At 35.4% G+C, this 25,473-nt stretch overlaps 1 protein-coding gene across 5 annotated transcripts in view; it reads left to right on the forward strand.

The window, feature by feature from the left end:
- Positions 1 to 25,473, forward strand: part of CSMD1 (CUB and Sushi multiple domains 1) — a 1,084,078-nt gene that overhangs the window by 722,980 nt on the left and 335,625 nt on the right. For all 5 annotated transcript variants that reach the window (XM_032681799.1, XM_032681800.1, XM_032681801.1 and 2 more), the window contains one exon: positions 24,699 to 24,786. In XM_032681799.1, the coding sequence (XP_032537690.1) occupies positions 24,699 to 24,786 (88 nt within the window). The remainder of the gene's footprint in view (positions 1 to 24,698; positions 24,787 to 25,473) is intronic.

The raw sequence follows: 25,473 nt of genomic DNA on the forward strand, positions 1-25,473 counted from the left end.
TCGGTAACAAACAACCACATACACCATAAACCTTTTTCAATGCCTGAGAAATATAAACTGGTTTTAAACCTTGCATATGTGATAAGAATACATTTCTTCACAAAGATAACTGAAACATTTTTTCCTACACACTCTGAACAAGCATAAAATGAAATGGATCCAGATGTTAATTATGAGTTCCTTTGTATTTTTTCCTGACTGTAACCTTGTAAAAGCACTCTAATAGAGTTGCAAGAATATGACACATTTAATTTCATCACGTGGATTACTTCAAACAAACTATTTTGAAGAAGGGATAGGTTTTTCTGTTGAAGTTTGAATTTATTTACTTTTTTGGCAGGTTATAAATATTTTTCCCTTGGTCTTATCTCACACAAAACTTCTCAGGAAAATGGTTTAAAAACCATTATTATAATACATGTTGGTTTTTTTTTTGTTGTTTGGTTTTTTTTGTTTGTTTGTTTTTTTGTTGTTTTTTTTTTCTGTAGCATTTAATTCCTTTTGTGAAACAATATTTGCTGGTTTTGGTTTGTTTGTTTTCCTTTACCTGTTTCTGTTATCATACTCAGACAAGAATTTATTTTGCATCTCCCTCCCCTGTTCTGTGTATGATGACTTTGAGAATCATGTTCATGCTTCATTTTTGTGTCTCTGTAGTGGATGTGGAATAATTCCTCATTATACCATCTCAGAGATCTCTTTTCCACAGTAGTTTCTCATATTCTCTTTCTTTTTCAGCATCATCTAAGGTGGAGAGGGGAAAAGTTTCTCTGTAAGATTAAGTATATGAACTCTACTAGCTTGAATGGTAATTATTCATCTTATTACAGATGGGAAAGTGATCTACTGTCTTTGAAGCATCAGTCTAATTTTGTGGTGGTCACTCTGAGGTTGAGTAGACATCCTGGTCTACCTGTGCCAAAACTGCATGACTATGGTTAAATATTATGTTATCTTGTTTCACACTGACTAACCTCATTGCTTTAGTCTTTTAATAATGACGTATCAGAAGACATATTTCATCTATTCCTGTGATCTCGTCTATGAATTCTGTTCAGGACAATATGGATCATACAGTTTAATTTTGTCATAGTCTTGTGCATCAGTCCTAAAAAATTCCAGTCTTTCAGAAAAGAAGGTAGAAAAGTAGAATTAAAAATTATGTCTATAATTCCTATATTTCTGCTCAGTATTAAGCCCAGTCCTGTTTAATATCTGTATTGATGACCTGGATGAGAGGATCAAGTGCATCATCAATCAGTTTGCAGATGACACCAAGTAGGGTGTCAGTGTTGATTGAGGAATCTGGACAGGCTGGATCAATGGGCTGAGGCCAACTGTATAAGGTTCAAAAAGGTCAAATGCCAGGTCCTGCCTCTGGGTCACAACCCCAGGGAGTGCTACAGACTGGGGTCAGAGTGGTTGGAAAGCTGCCTGGTGGAAAAGGGCCTGTGGGCGCTGGTTGACAACAGCTGAACATGAGCCAGCAGTGTGCCCAGGTGGCCAAGAAGGCCAATGGCATCCTGACCTGTATCAAAAATAGTGTGGCCAGCAGGATTAGAGCAGTGATTGTCCCTCTGTTCTTGGCACTGGTGAAGCCGTACCTCAAGTCCCATGTTCATTTTTGTCCCTCACTTCAAGAAAGATATGGAGGTTCTGGAGCATGTCCGGAGAAGGGCAACAGAGCTGGTGCAGAGTCTGGAGAGTAAGTCATATGAGGAGTGGTTGAGGGAGCTGGAGTTGTTTACCCTGGAGAAAGGAAGGCTCAGGAAAGACCTCATTACTCTCTACAACTACCTGAAAGGAGGGGGTTGGCCTCTTCTCCCGAGCAACTAGCAACGGGACATTAGGACTTGGACTCCAGCTGCACCAGAGAAGGTTCAGGTTGGAAATCAGGAGGAATTTCTTCACAGAAAGGGTTATTAAACGTTGAAATGGGTTGCCCAGGGAGGTGGTGGAGTCACCATTCCTAGAAGTGTTCAAGAAATGATTGGATGTAATGCTACAGTTTAGTTGACATGGTAGTGTTTGGTCAAAGATTAGACTCAATGATCCTGGAGGTCTTTTACAACCTTAATGATTCCATGATTCTATGAAATGAACCTGTAATAGCATCCAGCTCAAGTTCTTAATATTTATGCCTTCGGCACTTTTGCTTTATTGTATGCACAAAGATATTTATGTAGAGTTGCTTCTTTTGGTTTTTAGTTTGTTTCTTTTCTTTTGAGAAGCTTTGCACATCCCTTGGGAAACCCATGCCTAAAAAACACTGAGGAATGCAAAGTGTGAGAAGTTAAGGAAAATCCACTTTGGAATATATAAGAAAAGTAGATGCAAAAGAATGTGCTGCATAAAAACTTAGGTTTAAAACAGCAAATTATGAGTTTCAGAGAATTATAGTTGTACATTCCAGTAGAGTCTTCTAATATTTAAATGTCTTCTATTTGGTTAATGAATGAAGAGTAGTTGAACACAATTATCAAAAAGTCATGAAGAAACAATTTATAATTCTTTATCTAATGTATTAAAAGCTTACATAGCTGCAAAGTATCATTTGTCCAGCAATGGTAAATTACTTTTCCTTCTCTTCTTTTCCTCACTAGGTTTATTTAGAGGTTTCTCTAGGTGTTCGAGAAATTGAAAACTTCTTGCTTTAACAAGAATGTTACATTTCATTCATTTTAAAGCTGCAAAATATCGAATAAAAGAGACAGTGAGTTTTAATGGGATTTTTTTTCTCCTCTGGGTAATGTACCTTATTTTATTCCTGCAAAATTTTAGCCTAAGATTATTGTCCAAATTCTCGAACTCTTTTGGGCTTGGTACTGTGACCACGTCCCTGGGGAGCATGTTCCAGCACCCAACCACCCTCTGGTGAAGAACTTTTTTCTAATATCCAACTGAAACCCCTCTTGACACAACTTCAGGCCTTGCCCATGGATTGTATCACTGGTCACCACAGAGAAGAGATCAGTGTCTTCCTCTTCTCTTCCGATCTATGTAAAGTGTGTGTGGTGTCGAAAGAGGATTATTCCTTGATGAATGTCACCTCACCTTGTCCTATCACAAACCAATAGTTTATGTAGGGATTTCTTTGACAATCAGTGGATGAGTAGGGTCAATAATCTACCACTTCTTGATAATACAAAGATCTCTAGTATTTTTCAACCTCCTGCATTTTCTTTCTAGTTTTTGATCCTGCATGTGGCCTTAGTCAATAATATTTCTCCTTCACCTTTGAGTGCTACATTTTATTACAGACAAATGTGTAACAGTGCTATAATTTCAAAATTACATTGAATCATAGTACTCAGTAGGAGGTTAGTACATTTCTATGGAGCAGAACTGTTTCTGTTGTATATTTGCAATGAATGAAGAGAAACCAAAGTAAAATGATACCAGTGTGGGTAATAAAATCTCTCCTACCTGTGTACTAACTCACTAAGATTGCTCTTCTGAAAGACATGTTCTGGAGGTCCTGAATTAAAGAGGAGACAATTCTGAAACTGAGGATCATTGTATAACATTGGTCACAGTGTTCTCCTTTTTCATGGTCAGTAGTACTTGCAACTAAAGATAGTGATGTGAACCTGTGAGAAACAGCAGCAGTACGTTTTAATCCAAAACAGTAAGGTCAAACCAGCAGAGAAAAAGTATTTTCAAATGATGAGATAGTGGACTAATTTGCTACTTGTCTTTGATGACCAAGTTTTAAGCCCTCTTTCATCTTTTAAAGAAGAACTGAGACAGCGTGTTCTCCCATCTAATGTTGGTTTTTTGTTGGTTTGAAGCTAGGAGTCAGAGGCATGGTTTTACAGCCTTCTACTTTCTTAAGAAGATGCTACCAGTATGTAAACTATGTGGGTACTATGTTCCTTAGTAAGATGATAGCTAACGTGGGACAGAGTGACTTTGTTTCCTCCTTCCCTTTTGTCTAAGTTATTGACATAGAATAAGAGAAGAAGATCAGATATTTTTCTGCTCAATATCTAAAAAAACATGGAACAAATAATACCATTCTGCTAAATGATAATATATTATTAATGCTATACAATTAATACTAATTTCTACTCTGAAATAGGAGTCAGAGTTTTTAACAATGGAAATAATATTTTGCATTTAAGGTGTTATTCTAATTATATTAACATAATTAAAGTAACATTCTAGAAATTAGTTCTAATTTAAATAAAATTCAAGCAAAATTCAAATTGTCCCTTTCTATGTATGTTGTCAATTGCCAAGAAACAAAGCATACATACATAGAGGCTTTATTTCAGCTAAATTTATTCGTAGTATAGGATCAAGAAAAATGTCATGCAGGGTTAGCTGATTTAGAATAAAACTAAATATATTCAATGTATTATTAACATACTTGGTACTTTAATTCAAGTGTTTATTCAGGTCTGTATTTAACTATTATAAATTCAGAATAGCAAATAGCAGAAAAAAATCAGAAAGGAGAAAAGTAAACATAGCTTAAAATATCAATTAAAAGATAGTTAATCCATCAGCACACTCTTCTTACGTCACACTTGCCATTTATTCTTGGTTAGGTAGATGAAAAACCCATTCTAAATCCACTTTCCCTGAGAGATGTAAAAGGTCATCAGATCATATTATACTACAGAGCATTGACTGGAGTTTTGATACATATAACTTTACCCAGTAGATTTAAAAATTCTAGAAACTTTGGATCATCCTCAAAAAAAGCACCTACGCACAGAGAAAGCTCAGAAATATATAAAAGCTGAAATCTAAACACATCCAGCTACTTTTGAAACCTGAGGCAAATTAGTCACTGTCCAGGGTAATAAGCTTGAGCTGAATATCCTTGCTTGAATTATTCTGGACCCAAAACTCTACTCATACAGTCAGACTGGTTTCAGGATTTGAATTATTATGTCATTTTTTGTGCCATGCACAGTGCTTTGTAAGATGCCTTTAGAATTGCTCTGGATAACTACAGCACTGCAAAGTGTAGATATACTGTAAACAACCAGACAAAGAAAAATGGCTAACCTTTGAAAGTATCCTTAATGACTTTCCAAATTAGATATTGCATACTATTCTTTCTATTATTCTGTCCATGGAGGTTTTAGTTATATATCCCTACATGACTGTAACCCTGAAAATGTCTTCCTTTACCTTTTGTCATAAAGGATGAGAATTAAAGTCTTTAATGTAGAGAATAGTAGATACATGTAATAATGATAGTAAATTGCATAATAGTAAACATTCAGGAAAAGAAAAGAATAAAAAGAATTACCATATTTATATTAATTCTTTTATGGGTTACCAAAATTATTTACAATTTATAGTATTTATCCCATTGCTCACTTTGTACAAACTCTACAAGTACAAATTCTACAAGAACAAAGTTTTCACACTTGCTTAGCCTGTGATTTTCTTGACCTGCTGAAACTTGGTTTTAACTTTTTTAGCTGCAACAGCAGTGGTCTTCTGACCATGTGACTATTGTCTACGTTGTTTTGCTTTCATTTTTCTTTGTAAGTCTGCATGATATTTGATTGTTATACTATTTTTTTATATTTTGTAACTAAGTGGTAATAATAATACGCAGTGGAAGAATGAATCTAACATAAAAAACACAAAGGGTAGACATTGGAAAATGTGTATAAAAATTTTAACTGCATTATTATGTAGACTTTTCCTGGTTTGGTTTGGTTTGTTGGTTGTTTGTTGTTTTTTTTCAATTGCTGCTAAAATTAGAAAGTTAATATTTCATACACACTAACAATAAATTGTTGATTTTCGAAGTGTTTTTCTTGGGCCGATATAAACTTCAGAAATTGCAGTGCAACTGAGGCCTAAATTTAAGGCAACATTACATCTAAATCCTTGGAATTGTTCATTCATACATATGTCTGCTGACCACTTTAATTAGTTCTTTACTTTCAATTCAGTATATACATGATTTTCTTGGCCAAGAGCTATTTAGTTTGGTGGGGATGCCTCCATGCCCCTAGGCTTCAATAATGCTACACTGAAACTATATCCCCATGAAGCATAACCAAGTAAAAGCATGAGTGATGTTGAACCATGTGCACAGTTAGTGCTAAAAATATCTCTTTCATATCTTACTGATTGTATTAGTAAGATATTCAAATTTAAACACTCAGAAAATGCAATATTTGGGCTTGTCAGTATGTACTCAAATATATTTGACCAAACAATTTAAGCATTTCTCCTTTCTTATAAGAATTTAAAAATATCAAGTACAAGTGTTTTGATATCTCATTTAGTACCTAAAATAAAAAAAAAAAATAAAAGTGCTTAGATATTTTTAGAATTGTGAAATCTCAATCTCAAAAGCTATGCAATGCCAAGGTAAACATTACATGCAAAACCTTAACTTCTGTTCTTTTTAGATGTAAGTAACTGATCAGTTAATTATTTTTCTCACATAGATCATCAACAAGAAAACAGATACAGATTGTTCTCTTTTCTGTGAATCCATCACTTGAGAGAAAGAAACAAACACTTTTCAATTTACCTACTGATTTATACGGTAGAAAGGAAATTTTGTTCATTGACTTCCTAAATTTTGAAGATGAGATGTAGAATTTAGTTACTGTTCACTAAGCTCCTGGCCTTGAAAGCTAGTATTCTAGCTATATTTTTTTGGCCACAAACTTATTGTAGGGGTCAGGATGACAAAATAGAAAGGAATCAAAACTATGCATATTAAAAATGTTAGGTTGTTTGTTTCATTTTTAAATGATTCTTCCATGCAGTTTTGAGAATGTCATTAATAATACCTTGCCATTTTCGATTGGAAACTTGAAGCCTTAATTATTAATAGAGATAACACCTTGTTCCAATATGCTAAAAGCCTTGATGGAATCAGATGATTCTTCTTGTGTTCAGCTTACTATGCCCCTCCTTGAAACAGGACAACCGAAAGTTTTATTCTTTTTCCTTTTCTCTTTGCCATACGCCATACACAAAAGCTTACCACAGAAGTTGTTGATTGACACCAGCTGGCAACCCAGGCCCATACAGCCTCTCAGTCACCCCCCACTCCGGGGTGTGGGGAAAGAACTGAATGAGTAAAAGTGGGAAAACTCATGGGTTGAGACAAAGATAGTAAAAGCAAAAGCCATGCATGCAAGCAGAAGCAAAACAAAGAATTCATTCACTGCTTCCCATGGGCAGGCAGGTGTTCAACCACCTCCAGGGAAGCAGGGCTCCATCATGTGAAATGGTGACTTGAGAACAAAAGTCGTCACTCCAAATGTCCCCTCCTTCCTCTTCTTCCGCCAGCTTTGTATGCTGAGCATACATATGGTGTGTGATATCCCTTGGGTCAACTGGAGTCAGCTGTCTCAGCTATGTTCCCTCACGACTTCTTGTGCATCTGCACCTAACTGATGTTGTGGTGTAGGAAGTAGAAAAAGCCTTTGCTCTTTGTAAGTGCTGCTCAGAAGTAACAAAACCCCTGTATTATTAACACTGTTTCCAGACAAATCCCAAACATAGCCTTTTAGTAACTGCTATGAAGAAAATTAACTCTATCCCAGGCAAAACTGCCAAAGAAGTAAAAGACTGCGGAGGATATTTCTCTATATACAATGTCTGAAGAAGCAGCAGCAGAAAATTTAGATTTATGGAATATAGAAGCGGATTATAGGATAATACCAATTGAATACCCTCAAATATTAAGGCATGGAAACTTAATACTTTGTGAGTCTGGTTAATTTAATTTTCAGACATGAAATAGGTTTTCTTTTGTTGATCAAATAAGAAAGGAAAGGCATAAAAACACCTATGTTAAAATTTTTCTAAGGTCTATTTCCAATAATTTATCTCTTTTACTACTTTACCAAAACTTTGATTTATTTTTCTTACTACAGTGTAAAGTAAACATATGCAGGTATGCTTCCCAAGAATGCCAGGGTAGTAGAAGGATTAAAGAAGAAAAGGTTTATTTCAGATGCAAGGATCACTTTTTTATGATGCAGTGCATCAGCCCTTCAGGGGCAAAAGGCAAGTTCTTGCCTCCTCGGGGCACCTTTTATCCTCCCTGTTTCTCCTCTGCCTTCTCAAGACCTCTGTACATGTCTTTTAGGGTTATCTCTCTCCTCTTATGCAGCAGAGAGAGAGGCTGAGAACTTCTCTTGCTATGTGGGAGGGGGAAAGCATTGAAACTGCCTTTGAGAAGGAGTTACCATTTAGGCAGAAAGGCTTCCTAGGGAAAACCAAATTCCTAACTTTCTGCTACAAATTCTTCCAAAATTGTATCTATCCTTACATACATATATATATATACACATTTATATATAAACTGCTCATTCTAAACTTATGGAATCTATTTCAATAAAAATCTGGGTTGGAAATTATAGGTTTTTTTCTACTGGACACTTACTTTGTTATAGAGCTTTATTTTTTCTATTGTATTTCATACATGTAAAATAAAAATATTCAATATTTGGGGTTTTTTCCTTGCAGCATGTCAAAAGTACCTTTCAGTGATCAAGAATTTGAGAAATTAATATATTCTCTTTTCACAAGTATCTTTTTTCTATTGTTTCATGTACTTAAGGAATATGTTTGCTTGATCTGTCTCCATTTTTTCCTGATCATTAGAAGTTATGACTTTCACAGTGAATTACTGCTAAATCATGATAGCATATGTATAATATGTTTATTTGGAATTCAAAGGCTTGAGTGCAGTTTATGAAAAAAAGAAAACAGAAAACAATGCAACATACTTGCATTCTGGTAACCATGGTAGTACAGTGAGAGTGGTAGAACTTTTCTAAAGTCATGTGGAAAATACTTCTATAAGTAGATCAGAACTGAATCACTGCTGTTGCCCATAAGGTTTGATTTCTTTTAAAATTCTACTCATAACTTGTTCATCAAATACATTCAATAGGCTCAGAGAAAAGCAGACTGAAAAACAGCTTCAGGCTTTTCAGTGGTGGGACCTAGAAACTAATTTTTGAACATGAATTATACAGTTTGTGACTTGGACAGCCTGAAGAAACAAAGGCCATGGCATAGTCATGCTCTGCATAGGACATTTGGTTTTTAGGCTTTATATTCTACTTTAATGCTACCACCTGAATATAAAAGTCCTGTGCACCATGAGACACTTCTTCCTTTACTACCTGGGGGAAGAAATGAGAGTCAGAAAACAGCTTTTAAACAGTTTTCAAAAAACAACAGAAGTAAACTTCTTTTTATCTTTCTGTTCCTAATTTCTGCTTCCATGGGTGTGTGTATTTAAATGTTCACGGACTGAAGAGCCTGAGTTCTGTGCAGTTGCACGAGTTCTCATCTGATACCATAAAAGCTGTTGCCAGTAGCAAATAGTATTGTGACAGGCTTAAGCATGGATGACAATTAACTATGGACCACCTCTTGTTTCTCCTTCAATGATTTTAGATAAATAATGTCAACAGTCCTTTATTTTAGAAAATATCAAATGGAAATTAGTGTACTTTTTTTTTTTTTTTAAGATTCCAAAAGGGCTAATGCACAAGGTATTCAAATATGTGTATACAGCTGTATTTTTGCATTCAAAACACTCTGAAATAGAAAGACAACAAAACCAAACTTTAAGATTAAATTTCTGATGTCTAGCTTTGGAAAAGATGGTAATTTTGCATGTGACATAATGAATATTACATTTATGTTTGTCGAGCTGTCAGGTCCAAACATTGTGATAAAAGTGATAATTACTAACACCAAGATTTTTTCAACCACTTCACACACCAATTTGATTTGATAATTAAATTATAGAACCACATAGTGGTTAGGATTGGAAAAGACCTTAAAGATCTAGTTCCAACCCACCTGCCATGGGCGCGGAACCTTCCACTAGACCAGGTTGCTCAAAACCCCAGCCAACCTGGCCTTGAATGCTTCAATGCCTCCTTCTAAACTACATCTAGCTAAAGCATCTAACTTATTGTTTGGGGTTTTTTTTTTATCTTCAAACAATGAAAAGGAACTCTGGCTTGACCCATATCTCATTTTAAGTATGGATTTGTTCAGTTAGGAATATTATTACCCTAAGTCTTTTTACAGAGAAGGAGAAACAGTTACCTTTAAAGAGCATTCATAAGGTTGCTGGCACTTCATAATAAGTCTCTCGCTTAAGTACCTAAAGCTAGATAGATAAAGGCCACAAGGATTTGTGCAAGTTCAACTGATCATCTGTACCAAACAGAAGCAGAATTCACTGAGACCCCCCCACCCTGGCTGTGGGCTCAGCCATGCCCTGCAGTGGGTGGGTTGGAGCCGGCTGGAACCGGCTGTGCCCGGCGCGGGGCAGCCCCAGCCTGCCCTCACAGAGCCACCCTGCAGCCCCTGCTGTCGGAGCCTGGACACGGGAGCTCAACAGAGTTCTTAACTCAGACAGAACAGACCACCATTACATTTTTCATTTGTTTGTTCTTGCTGTGTTTCATTTCTCATTTTACCCTGACTGCCGTGTGTACTGATTTTATGTGGTAAAAACTCACATTTTTCACAGTGTGCTGAGCAAGACTCTTTTCCCTTTGCCTGCTATATCCTTAAGGGGACAAATGCAACCAGCATAAAACTGCATTTCATGTTGCATGGAGAGCTATGGGCAGCCCAGTGTGTTTTGAGGTGAAATTCAGGACCAAGTAATTTTGCTACAAGAAGGAGGCAGAGGACACTTCCTTCACAGTGACCCTTGCAGACCTCTGGATATAATCCAAATGCGGGCTGGAGATGATGTGAACTGCAGCTGTTCCATTTCTGCAACTGCTCCACTGCTGTTCACTCACCAGGCTAGGGTTTCTAAGTGTCAGAGCAAATGGGATATACAACAAAGGACAAACTTTATTTTTTCTGCAAAAAAATTAAAAAAACCAAGCAAAGCAAACAAAAAAACAGAACAAATCCAAAACAAAAAAATTTGCCAACCCCTTCTATTGTAAAAGAGGGAGGCAACTTCAGCAGTCAATTATGGTCACTTGGTCCTCTAATTAGGTTAAGTAAACTTGTGAATTATTTTCTGCTTTCACCTGCTGGCAGGGGCCAATAGAGACCATACAGAGCAATCATGGGATGCTCTGCTAAATCTAGTTGTTTTTTTTTCCATTGAGATGTCTGAATAATTTCAGAAGCATTAGCCAATCTGCTACTGGTGGCTACTGCCACATGACTGCTGGCACTGGTGTGGCAATACCAGCCACAACTTCTGATGGCAGTACTGGTCTCTGCCCATCTGCCCTGCCTTCCCTCTTCTCAGCTATGGGACAATATAGAAAAAGACATAAATCCCGGTTATAGTGGGCCTTTATTTTTCAAAACCAGTATCCAATAAATAGTTGATAGTGAATATTTCCAACAGAATACAATTCATCCTTTGTACAATGAGAGTAGAGACATTAAGGACATAAAATCTGCCTCTAATTATAGACAACTTTTCTCGAGTCCATCTGATAAGTAAGCATCATAGAGTGATAGAATGGTTTGGGTTGGAAGGGACATTTATGTTTATCTGGCAATGAGCAGGGGCATCTTCAACTACAACAGGTTGCTCAGAGCCCCATTGAGCCTCACACTGAATATCTCCAGCGATGGGGCTTCTATCGCATCTCTGGTCATCCTGTCCTAGTGTTTTACCATCCTCATCAAAAAATCCTTTCTTTGCATCTAGTCTGAAATTAACTGCATTTCAGTTTAAAGGGACTGAAAATGCATTGTCAAAGAGATCTGGAATGTTGCAGTGTGTTACTTCCTATGGGTCAGTTTAATTAGAGCAGTGGTTATTTCACCTGCCTGACATTTTTATATACATAGATGTCAAATAACATAGCCCAATGTCAAATGGTTTTGGTTTTTATGGTGGGGGCCACCTTCCTACAAATACTAACACAGTAATAAAATATGATTGCTATAATCACAATCTAACTTGTTTCTTTTGTCAAAGCAATGAAATTGGCTTTTCACATCAGTAGTCCACATTTGATTCATATTTCTGTTTAACAGCTGGAGGCTGTCATGGGTAAAATGAGACTTGTCAGCCTCAGAAGGAGGAGCAAGTATTCATCTTTAAACTGATCTCAAAATGTAATTCTTATTTTTACGAAACTCTGGGAGTGGTAACAAGGTTACGGAATATCTGTTTCAAGTTACTTAGGGAAAAACAATGACTTTGGAGTTCACTTTCGTGCTGAGCTAGCTTCACAAGGGTTGTGCATAGTATTTGATCATTTGTGTCAATTAATTACCATGAGTTCCATTTTATACAGATGTAAAGCTGAACTGCCCTGATAGTAGCTAGAAATGGGACACTGATAAAATGCACCTGGAACTGATTTAAAGGCACAAGAAAGATTCCTCCATCAGATTGGAAGACTGGAGAATCTGACACAGATTCTGAAGAAAGATCATTCAAATTTTTTCAAAAGTTAACCAAATTCCTGGTTGTATTATTAATACCCATCACATTATATGCAAAGGCAGATTATATGAATTGAACCATAAAATAATGTCTTTTACTTGTGATCTTAAAAAGAACAAGGAGCCACCCAACAGAGCAAATCATAGGCACAATATACCTTCACTCCTGGGTGCAAATAGCTATATCTTTGAATTATTTTGGAAAACATGTTTTAATCACGAAAATCCCAATTTATTGTAGTGAGCCTTTCAACCCTGTAAGCAGCTATATGGAAGGTATCATGATTTTTAATGGGTAATTAATGGGCAAAACCTTAAAAATTAAATCTTTGTTTTTCTTTCCCATTTGTTGCCTGGCCAAAACCATTGTTTATTTAAAGCTTGTCACACTTTACTGACACTACAAGGACCAAAATATATTTTGAGGAGTTAACCTCTTTACCCCTTTCCCTCAAGAATTAGCAGGTTGGCATAAATCACTGACTCCTGTGTAAGAAAGAGGGAAAGGAAATATGAATTAACAGTTTGGCATTTCACCTGAATAAACAGACCTACTAGAATGATTGAGGTTACATATTCAAGAGAGAAGTGTCTATCTGACACACAGACGCCATAGAAAATTGTGATAAATTGCCTAGGTTTTTTTTTTAATTATTTTTGCCGTAGTGAGAAGAGTAGGATGGAACATGTTGCAACTGACATCCACCCTGATAATGTCAATGAAGGGGATAAAAGATCCAACTAAAATAACATTTTAAATGTTTTAGCTATGCATTTTAACGATATCCAGAGTCCAAGATATTTATACAGCTGCATATCATTGTGTAGAAAAGAAAAGCGTTTGTTTTGATTTTTTTACTTAATTTCCCTATTATTTTAGACAGTGCCTGTACAGAATTAGCAAAAATGTTGCAGCATGTATTTTTATTTGCAGAAATGTTCTCCTCTGAGATTTTTCCTTTATCTATGATATAGTGGTTTTCTCTTTTGGAATACCTATCTGTAGATGTAGCTGTTATAGATAGACAATTCAGGGCACGAGACATTCCAGTTTTATTTCAAAATGCACTGAGCTACTCTGTGTAAAAAAAAACAAACCTCTGGACAAATTATGTACTGCTGCTGTTCTAGTTTTTGAACTTTAGTTTGAAAAGCAGACTTCTGTCCTTTGAAGTTGTGTCATATCCACTCTGCAGATTCATGGTATTTAAATGTTAGTTTAGGTCATCTTAATAGCTACTGGAAACTTCCAAGTGAGAAATACAAATAATTGCATTCATTTTTTTCATCCAAGTCTGGAAAAAATGTTCAAAACATATCAAGAGAAAAATTGGTGCTGAATTTTCTGGTATGGTCCTTCTTATACAAACTTTCCTAGTTTCCTGATGTTTGCACAATGTCACAATCATTTTCACTGAATAGCAGCCTGTGTTGAGTAATACATCTGACCAGATATATTCCTCAGCACTTGAAAAGAGCATACAGGAGTATAACTACAATTTAAAAAAAAAAAAAGTCGCAAATCCTATCTGTAGTTAAGTTTTTTATGCTAAGGTGCCAGAAAATGCTTCGTTGTACAAAGGATTCCCAATTCTAGAGGACCTTCTGGAATGGGGCACTCCAAAGAGAGTGGAGATCAGTATTTTCCCTTAATAGATGTGGGCAGATCAGCAGAAGAAACAGTCTCTCTTTTGAACCTATGTACTTTGCACAATATAATGAAAAATAAAAAAAGTGCTATCTGAAGTTTAGGTGCTCACAAAAGTAAATGGCTATAACCTAATTTTGGATTTAGATTTGCAAATGCTACTTTAAACAGGAAGTTCTTCATTGATTTAAAAGATTAAATCACCACTGGAGAAGCCTCTTGCTATGGGTATATGTTAAATATGAAATTTGAAGTTCTTGAGAACTTTAATTCTTATCCAGCTTCTGGTGTATCAACAGGCAGATTGCTTAAAAACTTAAATTAGAGAACTTTAACTGCAATAACATGAAGTTTAGTTGGAAAGTGCTTGCTTTATTTCTTAGAAGGATTGTGCATCCCTTAAAGCATTGTAACTAGACATTTTATATTTGTTCTAGCCAGTAAAATGAAGCTCTTAGAATGTCAGCAGTGTGCTTCAATCACAAGCATTACCACGTAATAGAGTTTTACCCTAGCAGGGTGAAGTAGGCAGAAAGTGATGACCCGTCACAATTTAAATGGCTTGAGCTTTGGAGAGCAGCTCAACAGGAAACTTCAGGAATAGTTCTGGTCACAAACTTCCATGTTCTACCTAGGTTTCACTTGAGAGATGGCTTAATTGTTTTGCTCAAAGTCACATTAAAAGTCAGAAAAAGGCCAGAGAACAGAATTTTTATGTATCATTTTATTTTATTTTTTATATAAACAGCACCTCGGTAGATTATCCCATAGTTAGCAGTTATTTTCTAATCTTAGTCTCTTTCTCAATGTCAAAGCCAATATGATTAAATTCTGCAAACCTTGGGCAGTGGACTGATATATGTGTGTGTATGTATATATATATATAAATTCAATGAAAAATCCTTAAGGTTATATTGAAAAATTAGATCACTAATGCAGTATATCCATGGCTAATTGTTTTGTTATCTCTTCTGATTTGTTACCCAGTGCTAAACATTTTACTCTGGAAGTCAACCAAAATTTAATATCAGTTAAAAAAAAAAAAGCAGGTAATGTATTGATTGACAAATGGATATTAAATAACTAATTGAGAAAGTGAGAATTTTAGTTAAAAAAAGACAGTAATTTTAACCCTTATTTATATTTAAAAAATAAATTTATAGTCATCTTCAGCTTTATTGAGGGAATGGCAGTGCCCAGTAAGATGCTAGGTTACTTTTTCGAAAGAAAAGAAAAAGACAGCTGTGTGAATCAATAAAATATTTTATAGAGTGGCAGTATATTTACAAGTAAATAGCATTGTAGGGTGAGTTTATAACCTGACACTGATGAAAAATGGAATTTTCCAAACTTTTAAGCCACTGAGACAATACAACATGTTGGCTTTATTTCTTTTGAAAAGAATGCTTCTGGATATCCCATAAAATTGCAGTTTACTACTGACTCTTTATCAGCTCTGTCATTTCAAAGTAAATTACTGACTTTCCTACAATTCTGAATGAAGTGGTACTGGAAAAAACAACAGTTGTTTATTCTGAGCTATGTGTTAAGCCTTACACATACTTAATTGTATGATCTTCAAAGGACAAATATATAATGGTAGTTTAATTTTCATGTCAAGCTTTTGCTTTCCCTTCCTGTCATGTGATGTGAAAAATAAATGTAATATATTTATTTTTAAAATATTTTTTTAATCATTTACCTATTAGATAAAATCCTGCACTCCCAATCATTACTAATATTTTATCTGTTGGGTTCAGTGATGTAATGGTTTTCCATTTTTTGTATTTGATTATTGTATAACTCTAAGAGAATAAGTCATGAAATGACACTGGAATTCAAAGTACATGTAATGACTGAGGAGCTCAATATGCACTCTTATATTAGTGTCTTTATTGCTACATGAACTTTTTAAGTTTGATGAGTTTAGATGAGTGCTAAATAGTTGTACTGTATGTGGGCCACAAAAACAGTACAATACAATTGCTATATAGTGATGTGGGACAGTTTCTTCTCTGTCTTTCCCTCATGACCTTGAGCAATATAAAGACGTGTTGTAGATCATTAGTTAAGTATTAGGATTGATGAAAGGACAATATTTTTAAATTGACAAAAGGGAGGTGTTATATTTTCAGGCATGGATACCTTCAGGCAAGTCTTAATGAGTGATTTTGAAGTCCTAAGGTACTCTTACTATGCTGTCAATTTCTTTACTAAGAGAGAACATAAGGCAAACTTATATATTGAATCTTTGCTGAATGAACAGCACTCACTGGAAAATTTCAGCTTTTTAGACTCATGAATTTTCTTGCACTTAAGCTGGCAACAGTAGTGTTGTGTGTGGCCCATCAGGTGAAGGAAATCAAACACAGGCTTTCAACCCGGTCAGCCTGGTTTTTGCAAGTTCACTTTCTGTTCCTAGGATCTGATGAATTCAACAGCTGGGAAAATATGGCTTTTGCAATTATCAAAGATGTCTTTATCCTTCATGATGCATCTTTATCTTGAATGAGTCAAGTAGTATCTCAGAAGGTTTGTTCATTCTGGTAGAGTGCAACCAGCGCACACACACAATTATATGTGGTAAATGCATCTGATTCTGAACTATAGCTTTTGTGTGACTTATAGGAATTTCACCATGGGAATGGAGGAAACATAATGTTCCCAATAAATTATATTTCAGAGGAAAAATCTGTTTAAATTAGAACTTACTGCTAAAACTAAAGTTAATCCTTTCACCCCAAACTTTTAAGTAGTATTTTAATCAAACTAAAATCCAAATGTTTGATTGTGCTAAAAAAGTAAATATTTGACAATTTCTTGCCACACTTCCCAAACATATAATTTCTATATATTTCTGTATTTTTTTAAATTGCTGTATGTTTGTGTGGCTGGAAGTTGGGAGAGGGGAGGTTGAGGCGGGCAAGGAAGGGCTGGCTACAGGGCTGGCTTCTGTCAGAAGCTGCTAGAAGTTTCCTCCATGTCTGACAGAGCCAATGCCAGCTGGCTCCAGGAAGGACCAGCCACTGGCCAAGGCTGAGCCAACCAGAGAGGGCAGTAACACATCTGTGACAGTATATTTAAGATGGAAAAAAAACCAGTTATCATGCAGATGTAATTGTGCTCAAAGAAGAGAGGAATGAGAATATGTGAGAGGAACAACTATTCAGACACCAATAGTTCCAGGTGCTGGAGGTGAGATTCCCCTGCAGCCTGTGGTGAACACCATGGTGAAGCAACCCATGGAGGTCAGTGGGGGTAAATATAAAACAAATGTTGTTATGAGTGAGCAGACACTTCAAGACTTCAAGAAAAGCTGGACTAGTAAGCTCCCACACTGCCTGAAAGGTGTGCATCTGCTGAGCCTTAAATTTCTTCGGTAAGCTGGAGTAAATCTTAAATTCAGCTGTTGAAAAGGAGATCACCAAATAAAACCAAAACAGAAAAACAAAGTGAGAAAAAAACTTTTCTCCTTTTTTATTTTTTAACTGCTGATTCAACCACTGAGAATGGACAAGACTACTATTGGATTTATATAAGGGCAATCTATTCTCAGGCCTTGTGATCACTAAGGAATAATAATTTTGGTTATAGCAAGTAAAAGACTATTGGTAGAAATTCCCAGCTGCAGGAGAAAGGAGTGCTATAAATATATTGGTAAACTACAGGGATCCTGTATTCCAACAAAGATGACAGCTGCAATCTAGTAGGATGATGATTTTCCAAAGTTTGAATGTGCTTATTCAAAAACAGCTAAAATAATTATCTTTAGCATGTGAAAATTGTAGGATTTTTTAATAGTTACTGTTGCAGAAATTAGGGGTTTTATCCAATGTTTTAAAGCACAAGGGGTGGTTAAACTTCCCTTTCAAATTTTCAAAGCTCTTATAGTGAGAAACACTGGAGAGTTTCAATTTTAAATGAAATCTAGCAGCTGTCCATGGCTTTCTGAACTTCTAGAACAGTACTTGATGAGATTTGTTAATCAGTTTGAAGGAATACAATGCCATCTGTAAAAGTGTTCTCTGGGCAGGTTTTGGATAATGGTTTCTCCTTGTGTGACTGCCCAGAATGGCCTTTTGAGCCCCTGCCATCTGGTGTCCACATGACTATATTTTTCTATTCAATAGTATTCAAATATTATAATCAATTCATTAAGGAAAAAAGAGTTTGAACTAGCTTCTTGAAAGTAGTTACCTTGTTAAAACTTCCCTTACCTGTCCTTCCTTGTTTGTCTCTCTTCTTTTCCATTTCTCTAGGTTTCAGTAATGTATCGCTTCTTCATTAGAATAAGTGTCATATGGGTTTATTTCTGTTGTTTCTAACAGATCAGTGTCATACTGTTTCTACTAAAGGAGTTGCTTAAAGTCTGTGATGGAGCATGGAGCATATGGGCCATCAGCTCATCTTGCTAAAAATAATTTTATGGTATTCTAAAAACAAGGAAGAAATTCTATGGAAAAATATTATATAATACTCTTTATATTACTTTTACTGTTCACGTATTATTTTTTCCTTGGTGTTTTGATTGCAACAATTACTTCTACTCAAAACTGTATTTTCTGTCACATCTATGATCTTTTTTAATTTTAAGGCACTATCTGTTACTAGGTATATCCTTTTATATATCCCTATAAGCAATACCCTTGTATATCATTATTAGGGTTCCAACTTAGTACACTTGATACAGAATAATTGAAAGGTTTTAGTTTCATTTTTGCAGCATAGTTATTTAATGAAGAGAATTATGGCTAGAACTGTTAGATATTTTTCAATACGAATCAAGCTTTTCAAAAATTAAAATGTAAATAAATGTAAATATAAGGAGCTTAATGAATAATCAAGTTTTGGCTCTATTGCATTAATTACTGCATCTAATATCTTGTTTAATTGAAACAGTGTCATTGCCCTTCTGTGTGACTTCTTGACTGGACAGAGGTTGATATTTACATGTGTAAGCTTTTATTTTCATCATAATAGAGAGGTAAAGAACACATTCATAGAAGAGTCTTGTTCAGTTTACAAACTTCACAGAATCATTGAATGGTTTGGGTTGGAAGGGACTTTAAAGGTCACATAGTTCCAACCCCACCACCATAGGCTAGAACACCTTCCACTAGATTCTGTTGCTCAAATTCCCATCAAGCTTGGACATGAACAGTTCAAGGGATGGGACATCCACAGCTTCTCTGGGCAACCTCTTCCAGTGCCTCAACACCCTCTGAGTAAAGCATTTCTTCCTGACATCTGATCCAAATCTCTTGTCTTTTAGTATAAAACTGTTCCCCCTTGACCTATCACTGTCTGCTTATGTAAAATGTCACTCTTCCTCATTTTTTATAAGTCCCCTTTAGGTACTGGAAGGCCACAGTGAGGTCTCTCTTCTCCAGGCTGAACAACCCCTTCTCTCTCAGCCTGTGTTTGTAAAAAGTTCTCAGTATGCTGTGACCCTCCCCTGGGCCACAAATTGTCAGTCTGCTCTAAAAAACTGCCATTTCTCACAATATCTTTCCACAGGGAATTTTAGGGTCTTTTTTTCTAGCCTCCATACAGCACTTGCTAAGGCTTTCTTGAAGGTAATTCTTGAAATTTTTGGTTAAATCTGAAAATTATTCAAAACAAATTATTGACGGAATGAGTGTTCCAGAGTTTTGTATTTTTATTTTAAATCCAGAACCTTTCTGTAAGTTGAAGCTATCACTTACAGAATATCAGAGACTGCCATAACTCGTTAACTTTAAAACTGTAGGTGTTGAACTTGAAGTATGAACACCCAATATTTATTACTAACCTAATGGTTACTGAGGAAAGATCCATGGTAACTTTGCTTTAAAGTCCATGAATTCAAAGTGTGTAGTCACATAGTTTACATGAGCATGGGCAGATCATTAATATATTTTCAGATTCCAAATGTGTATGGGCAGGGCAGCATGTCTGGAACAGAATCAATATTACAAAGGAGATCTCATATCACTTGTCTTGCTGTATGAAACGTTGCAAATTGCAACAGCCCTTCCTCCTTCCTAGTATTGCTTCTTCATTACAGTTAAATACTTCCCAAATGCTGAGCTAAATTAGCATGTTAATGTATCTGCTAATATTTTATTATTACAATTTGTTAAAGGCTGATTTCAGTTTAGCCTTTCTTCTGTTCTGTTGTGTTACAATCAGAACATGTGAACCATCTTAAAGCAATTCTGATTTTCCTATGTCATATACCAAGTAAAACAATAAAGATGACCTCCAAAGGTTTGGAAACTAGTCTTCATGACCCCAACTGAGAAAATGGAAGAAATCCTATTGATTTATTCTCAATCAGTAAAGCAGGAATGGATTTTTTTAATCGAATATACATTTAAATCACCAGTCTTAACCAGAGAGGTTGTATATAGAATGTAAAGCTGTACATCACATTATTGAACTTTTAACCTTTCTTCAGCTATTTCTGCAGAAAGGCCTGAGAATACGTAAGTTTTGCAATATATAACAGCATGATTTGTTGAGAAGTTCTAGAGTTAAGTTGTATCCACTGAGAGTGTTCTGTCTCTGTAACACAGACATCTGGTGGTTGAAGCATCTTTGATGTTCTCAAACCTGCCTTAGAAAAAGAAGAAAAAAACCTCCAAACTGACTAGAATCTTTCCTCACTGTTCTCCCTACCCTGTAACTTCAAATAATTTTTCTGATATTAGTCTCATGAAATACATGCCATTTTCTCCAGCTGATGGTTCCTTGAAATTCTGGGATACAGTATGAGGAACTGTCTAAGTACAGTAATGTCTTACTTTGATATTAGCAAGGATTATATATTCTTAAACTTTTTTTTAAAATGGAGAGAGCATACTGAAAATGTACTAAGAATATATTGAGAGAAACTGCTATTATTTAGACTGGTCCTAAATTTATTTTTCATAAATGCTGGTTTATAAATGTTTAGTTTATATTCACAATGCAGAGGAACATTGTTAGTACTGTAAGAAAAATCCTACTAATTAGTGCATAGCTGTGCCAAAAGTTTTACGTAATTTCTGTCTAAATTTTGCAAGCTTTAAATAGGAAAATTACCTTGCATTTTCATGAATACATTCATTGCTTCAAAATTTTAGATTTCTAAAATGAAAATTGAAATTATAGTTAAAATACACTCAGTCTGTGAATGAGCGTTGAATGTAAAGGGAAGCAATTCAAGTTTGATATGTCAAAGGAGGAAAACAGAAGAAAGATGCAAAAAGCGTGAAAAACTTTATAATACCCTAAGTAAATGAAATTTTATACAGTTCAGAAAGAGTACAAACAAGTCACAGGGCATACAAAAGTCTTTTTCTTTAAAGTTAAAGCAATGAAAGAGTGTGAATGAGATTGAATGAACAGTAGATGACATGTCCAAGAAATGCTTGCGGAGACTGTAAGGTTTAAATATAGTCTGAAATTGAGATACTCAAATCAAAGATTATACTTTCTCATCTCTCATTATGGATCTCAGTAGCAGTGGATGATACTTCATAGTGGTGGATAAAGGGGAAATCTGATGGGATTGAAGCAGAGGAAGATAAAAGTCTCTGACAGGGATTCATTTAGGCATCTTTTCATCTATTTTCAGTCTGATAAGAAATGTTGGAGCTAAAAAAAATCTTAAAATTTTGAAATCTAATTTTTAGGTAAATTCCAAGATACTTACAGGTAAAGATTTTAATACTAACATATAATATTATGTTATATTATTATATAGAACATATATAATATATATATATGTTATATAATATAACATATATAATATAACATAATATTATAATATATGCGTTAAAGTCCCTGGTGTCCCTGAATCACTAAAGTTAATAAATTGTTTCACTAATTTGAGAAATTTATTCCTTTTTTCCCATCTGGAAAGATAAAATCAGGCAGGTTTGTTTTATAGGGAGTTGAATTTATTTTGCTATGATAGTATGTCACGCAAACACCATCTGTTAAGAAAACGCTTGACAGTTTGTCAGGGAAAATAGAAGCTAAAACCTGGACCATATTTAACAAGACCTGTAGACATCCAGGAAGATGTGTCAAGTTTCAGACATATGACGCCTGTCCTGTTACAGGAAACAGTATTTCTATGGATAAGAGATAGCCTGAATCACCTTTCCCTGATATCAGTGTGAGAGTGCATTGACAGAGTAAAGCAGTGGTCAAGAAGAAGATTTTGCAAAGGTGATCATCCACCTGAGGAGATCACATCATTTGTACTATGACTAAGGTCTCACTCAACATTTACTGGTGTCCCAAAATACTTAGGCATTTTGTGTGCATGTATATATGTAAAATGAGGTGGCTTCACTACAATGGGTTTGTGCTTAAAACATGGTAGCAAGCACAACATTCTCCATCTTGTATTACATTTGTTACTATAAGGCTCAAGTTTAGTAATCTTGATAAGTTGGATAACCATACAGTCATATTGCTTATTTTTGTGTTTTTCGGTGATTCAGTAGTCCAAACTGAACCTCACCTCCACTAACATAGTTACAGTTCTGTGCTAAAAATAGTACATATTTGATTTTTTTGTGCCTGAAAAATGGAAGAATTGTTAGTAGGAAGATAATTTATTTTAAGAAACATCTGTTTACAAGCAGGCTGCTTTTCTAGCAAGATCAAGTTTTGTCTATAATTGCATTTCAATACTGACATTTCCCAAGAAACTGCAAAATTAAATTCTCAGAATAAAATATATGAATACTAGCTAGTATAGATTTGTTCTGAAAGCCTTTATTCACACACACAAAAATCTTTATCAGTCTAAGTATTTTCAGTGAAATTAGCAGGACTGTTTTTAAGATAGTGAATTCCAGATACTAAAGATGGACTAAAGTCCAGCTGAACTGAATTTTTACTCACGTTTGGGTTTTTTATTTAGCAGGAAATAAATTTTTTGGTAAGACATATTTTTTTTAATTGAATCTTCAAAGAAATTTCTGAGATTATCATAATCTTTCTTGATGTAGTTTAACAGAAGAGAGTATACAGTGCCATAGGTAGCATTAAAAAGACGTGGAGAAAGAAATGTTTCTTTCCTATATTCTTGAAACATTCTATATGCAAAAAAACCTACAAATGTTGAAATGCATTGTAATGATTGCAGTTACTCTGCTTCTCTGCAGAAGAACCTATACTTCAGGTCAAGAATTTTGTTCCTTACTAAAACATTGTCTAAGTTGTATTTTTCTAGTACTGTAATGCAGTTTTTTTTAGTTCTTGAAATCTTTTGTAAAACTTTGGATTTCTATATAAATTAATTGTCCTTGAAGCTACCAAGACACATAAAGATTTCTAGCTCTTAACATCTGATTGTATATATTCTGCTTGTCACCACTCCTTTTGCTGCTGTATTCAATTTGAAAGCATATCCCTGGGTGGGAAAACCAGCCACTTTTTACATCTAATCTCCCATTGCCTTTCAGCTGTAGTGTTGTCATCTGTAATCCAGTCAGGCTTGTATAATTTATATGTGTGTATGTACAGGATAGACAGCATATGTGTGTTTGGGTTTTCTGTATATTCTGTATATTTCCGTGTATTTGGAGTCCTAAAATGCAGCAGCAGCTAGAGAGAGGAGCTGAAAGCTCAGAGACGTCCTGTGAGCTGGACCAGGATGGAATGTGGGGGAAGTGACCTCTTCACACCCCCCCACATTGGCAACTGAGACAGAGTAAAGGAGCTCTGTTAGAACACTTGGGGCAAAACTGAACTGAGAGCCCTAAAACGTTTTGACTCAAGGGAAATTGACTCCTCAAGGAAGGGACTTTCACAAAATGTCTTGCGCTTCATGATATGACTGTGGTGAAGCAAGCTTTGTCCCCGCTTTTGGCAGCCCACGGGAGAGACCTTTGGTTGGAGCCGAAGAGCTGAGAGGGGTGAGAAAAAACCCCTGTGTTGTAATGGAGAGAGAGAGATATTTTCCAACTACGACAAATCCAGCTACGGCTGCTGCCTTGAAGAGGAGAGACACTGCTGCCCTGAAAGTGGAAAAGATCTTTTCTTCTTTTCTTCTGAACTTTTATTGGAGGGAAAGGAGGGATTTGATCTATGTAAATATATTTCTTTACCATAGTTAACATTGTTGTATATAAATATATTATAGTATTTATTGTGTTAGTAATAAATTTTGATCAAATTTTCTCATGCTAGTAGATGTGTTATGTCTGAAAACCCCTCTCACATTGATGTGGGGAGCTTAGAAATTGGATTTTTGAGGGTCTCAAGCCATGACAATTTGTTATATTTTTTCTTATAGTATCTTAACCTTACAGTGGTGTCTTTTGAGTATTTCAGAAAGTGAATTCATGAAATGTTTTTCCTGTATAGGGAAAACTGTGGAACCTGATATATCCTTAAAAAGGTGACTGACCATGGGAAGTCAATCATTTTGTGTCCCACAGAAGCAAAATATGGGAGTTTTTTATCATCACCAAAAAAAATAAACCATACACCAAATAAATCAGCTCTTTGGGGCTTCTTTTTGGTAATAATTTAAATTGGTTCAAGAGAAAATGGTAAAATATGGTTGAATTCTGGATGTTGAAGTTTATGTATGGGAAAAGTGAATAGTCATCTTTACAGTTGCATGTCTAAACGTGTTTTTTCCTTTGCTTTGCAGTGACCCAGGGTGGGGATGCTGTTGCATCTGATACATGTCCTGATCCTGGAATTCCTGAAAATGGGAAAAGGGTAGGCTCTGACTTCAGGTAGGCACATTTAGTTTTCTATATGACCAAAAGAAAGGTATTTCCTGTTACATGTATACAGAGCATGTAACTACAGATATGTATAATTTCCCTAATTTAAAATTTATTGATTCTTTGTCAAAATAGGTCCAGTCCATTGCATATCTTGAATTGTTTTTGCTTGTTTCTTTTTTAAAATCAATGCATTTTAAATAGGAATTTTAGAGCATAATAATCTCGTCTATATAGAAAAAGCAGAACTCCCTGGACAACATAGAAGAAGAAGCAGAGAGTATTATCTGTTTTCCGACTAAGTAAAAGCTGTTAAAAAACTTGGGGAACATGAGAAATTCAGTGTGTGATGAACTCTGTCTCCTTGGTTTTTTTGTTTTCAACTTTTGTTATATTTAAAAAAAAAAGACAATGTCAAATGGACCCCTATGGAGAAAGAAGGAAGTTTGCTCCTACCCTATTGAGGAAAAAAGGTAGAGACTTCAAGGTGCAGCAGAGAAGAGGGTCAAAGGAATGAAATGGGAGCCTCCAGCTCATGCAGAGATTTATGAATTGCTCATCAGGGAGTGGACAGTCAGACCTAAGAGTAAATGGAAAGGAACAATTCATAGGAATTAGAAGGAATTGTGCAAAGTTCTCTGAAACTCCGTAAAGCAAATTAATCCAGCCTGGTTCCTGAATCATGGCTCTTACAAG

The sequence above is a fragment of the Chiroxiphia lanceolata genome, chromosome 3 (assembly GCF_009829145.1).
Source record: "Chiroxiphia lanceolata isolate bChiLan1 chromosome 3, bChiLan1.pri, whole genome shotgun sequence".
Classification (NCBI taxonomy): Eukaryota; Metazoa; Chordata; class Aves; order Passeriformes; family Pipridae; genus Chiroxiphia; species Chiroxiphia lanceolata.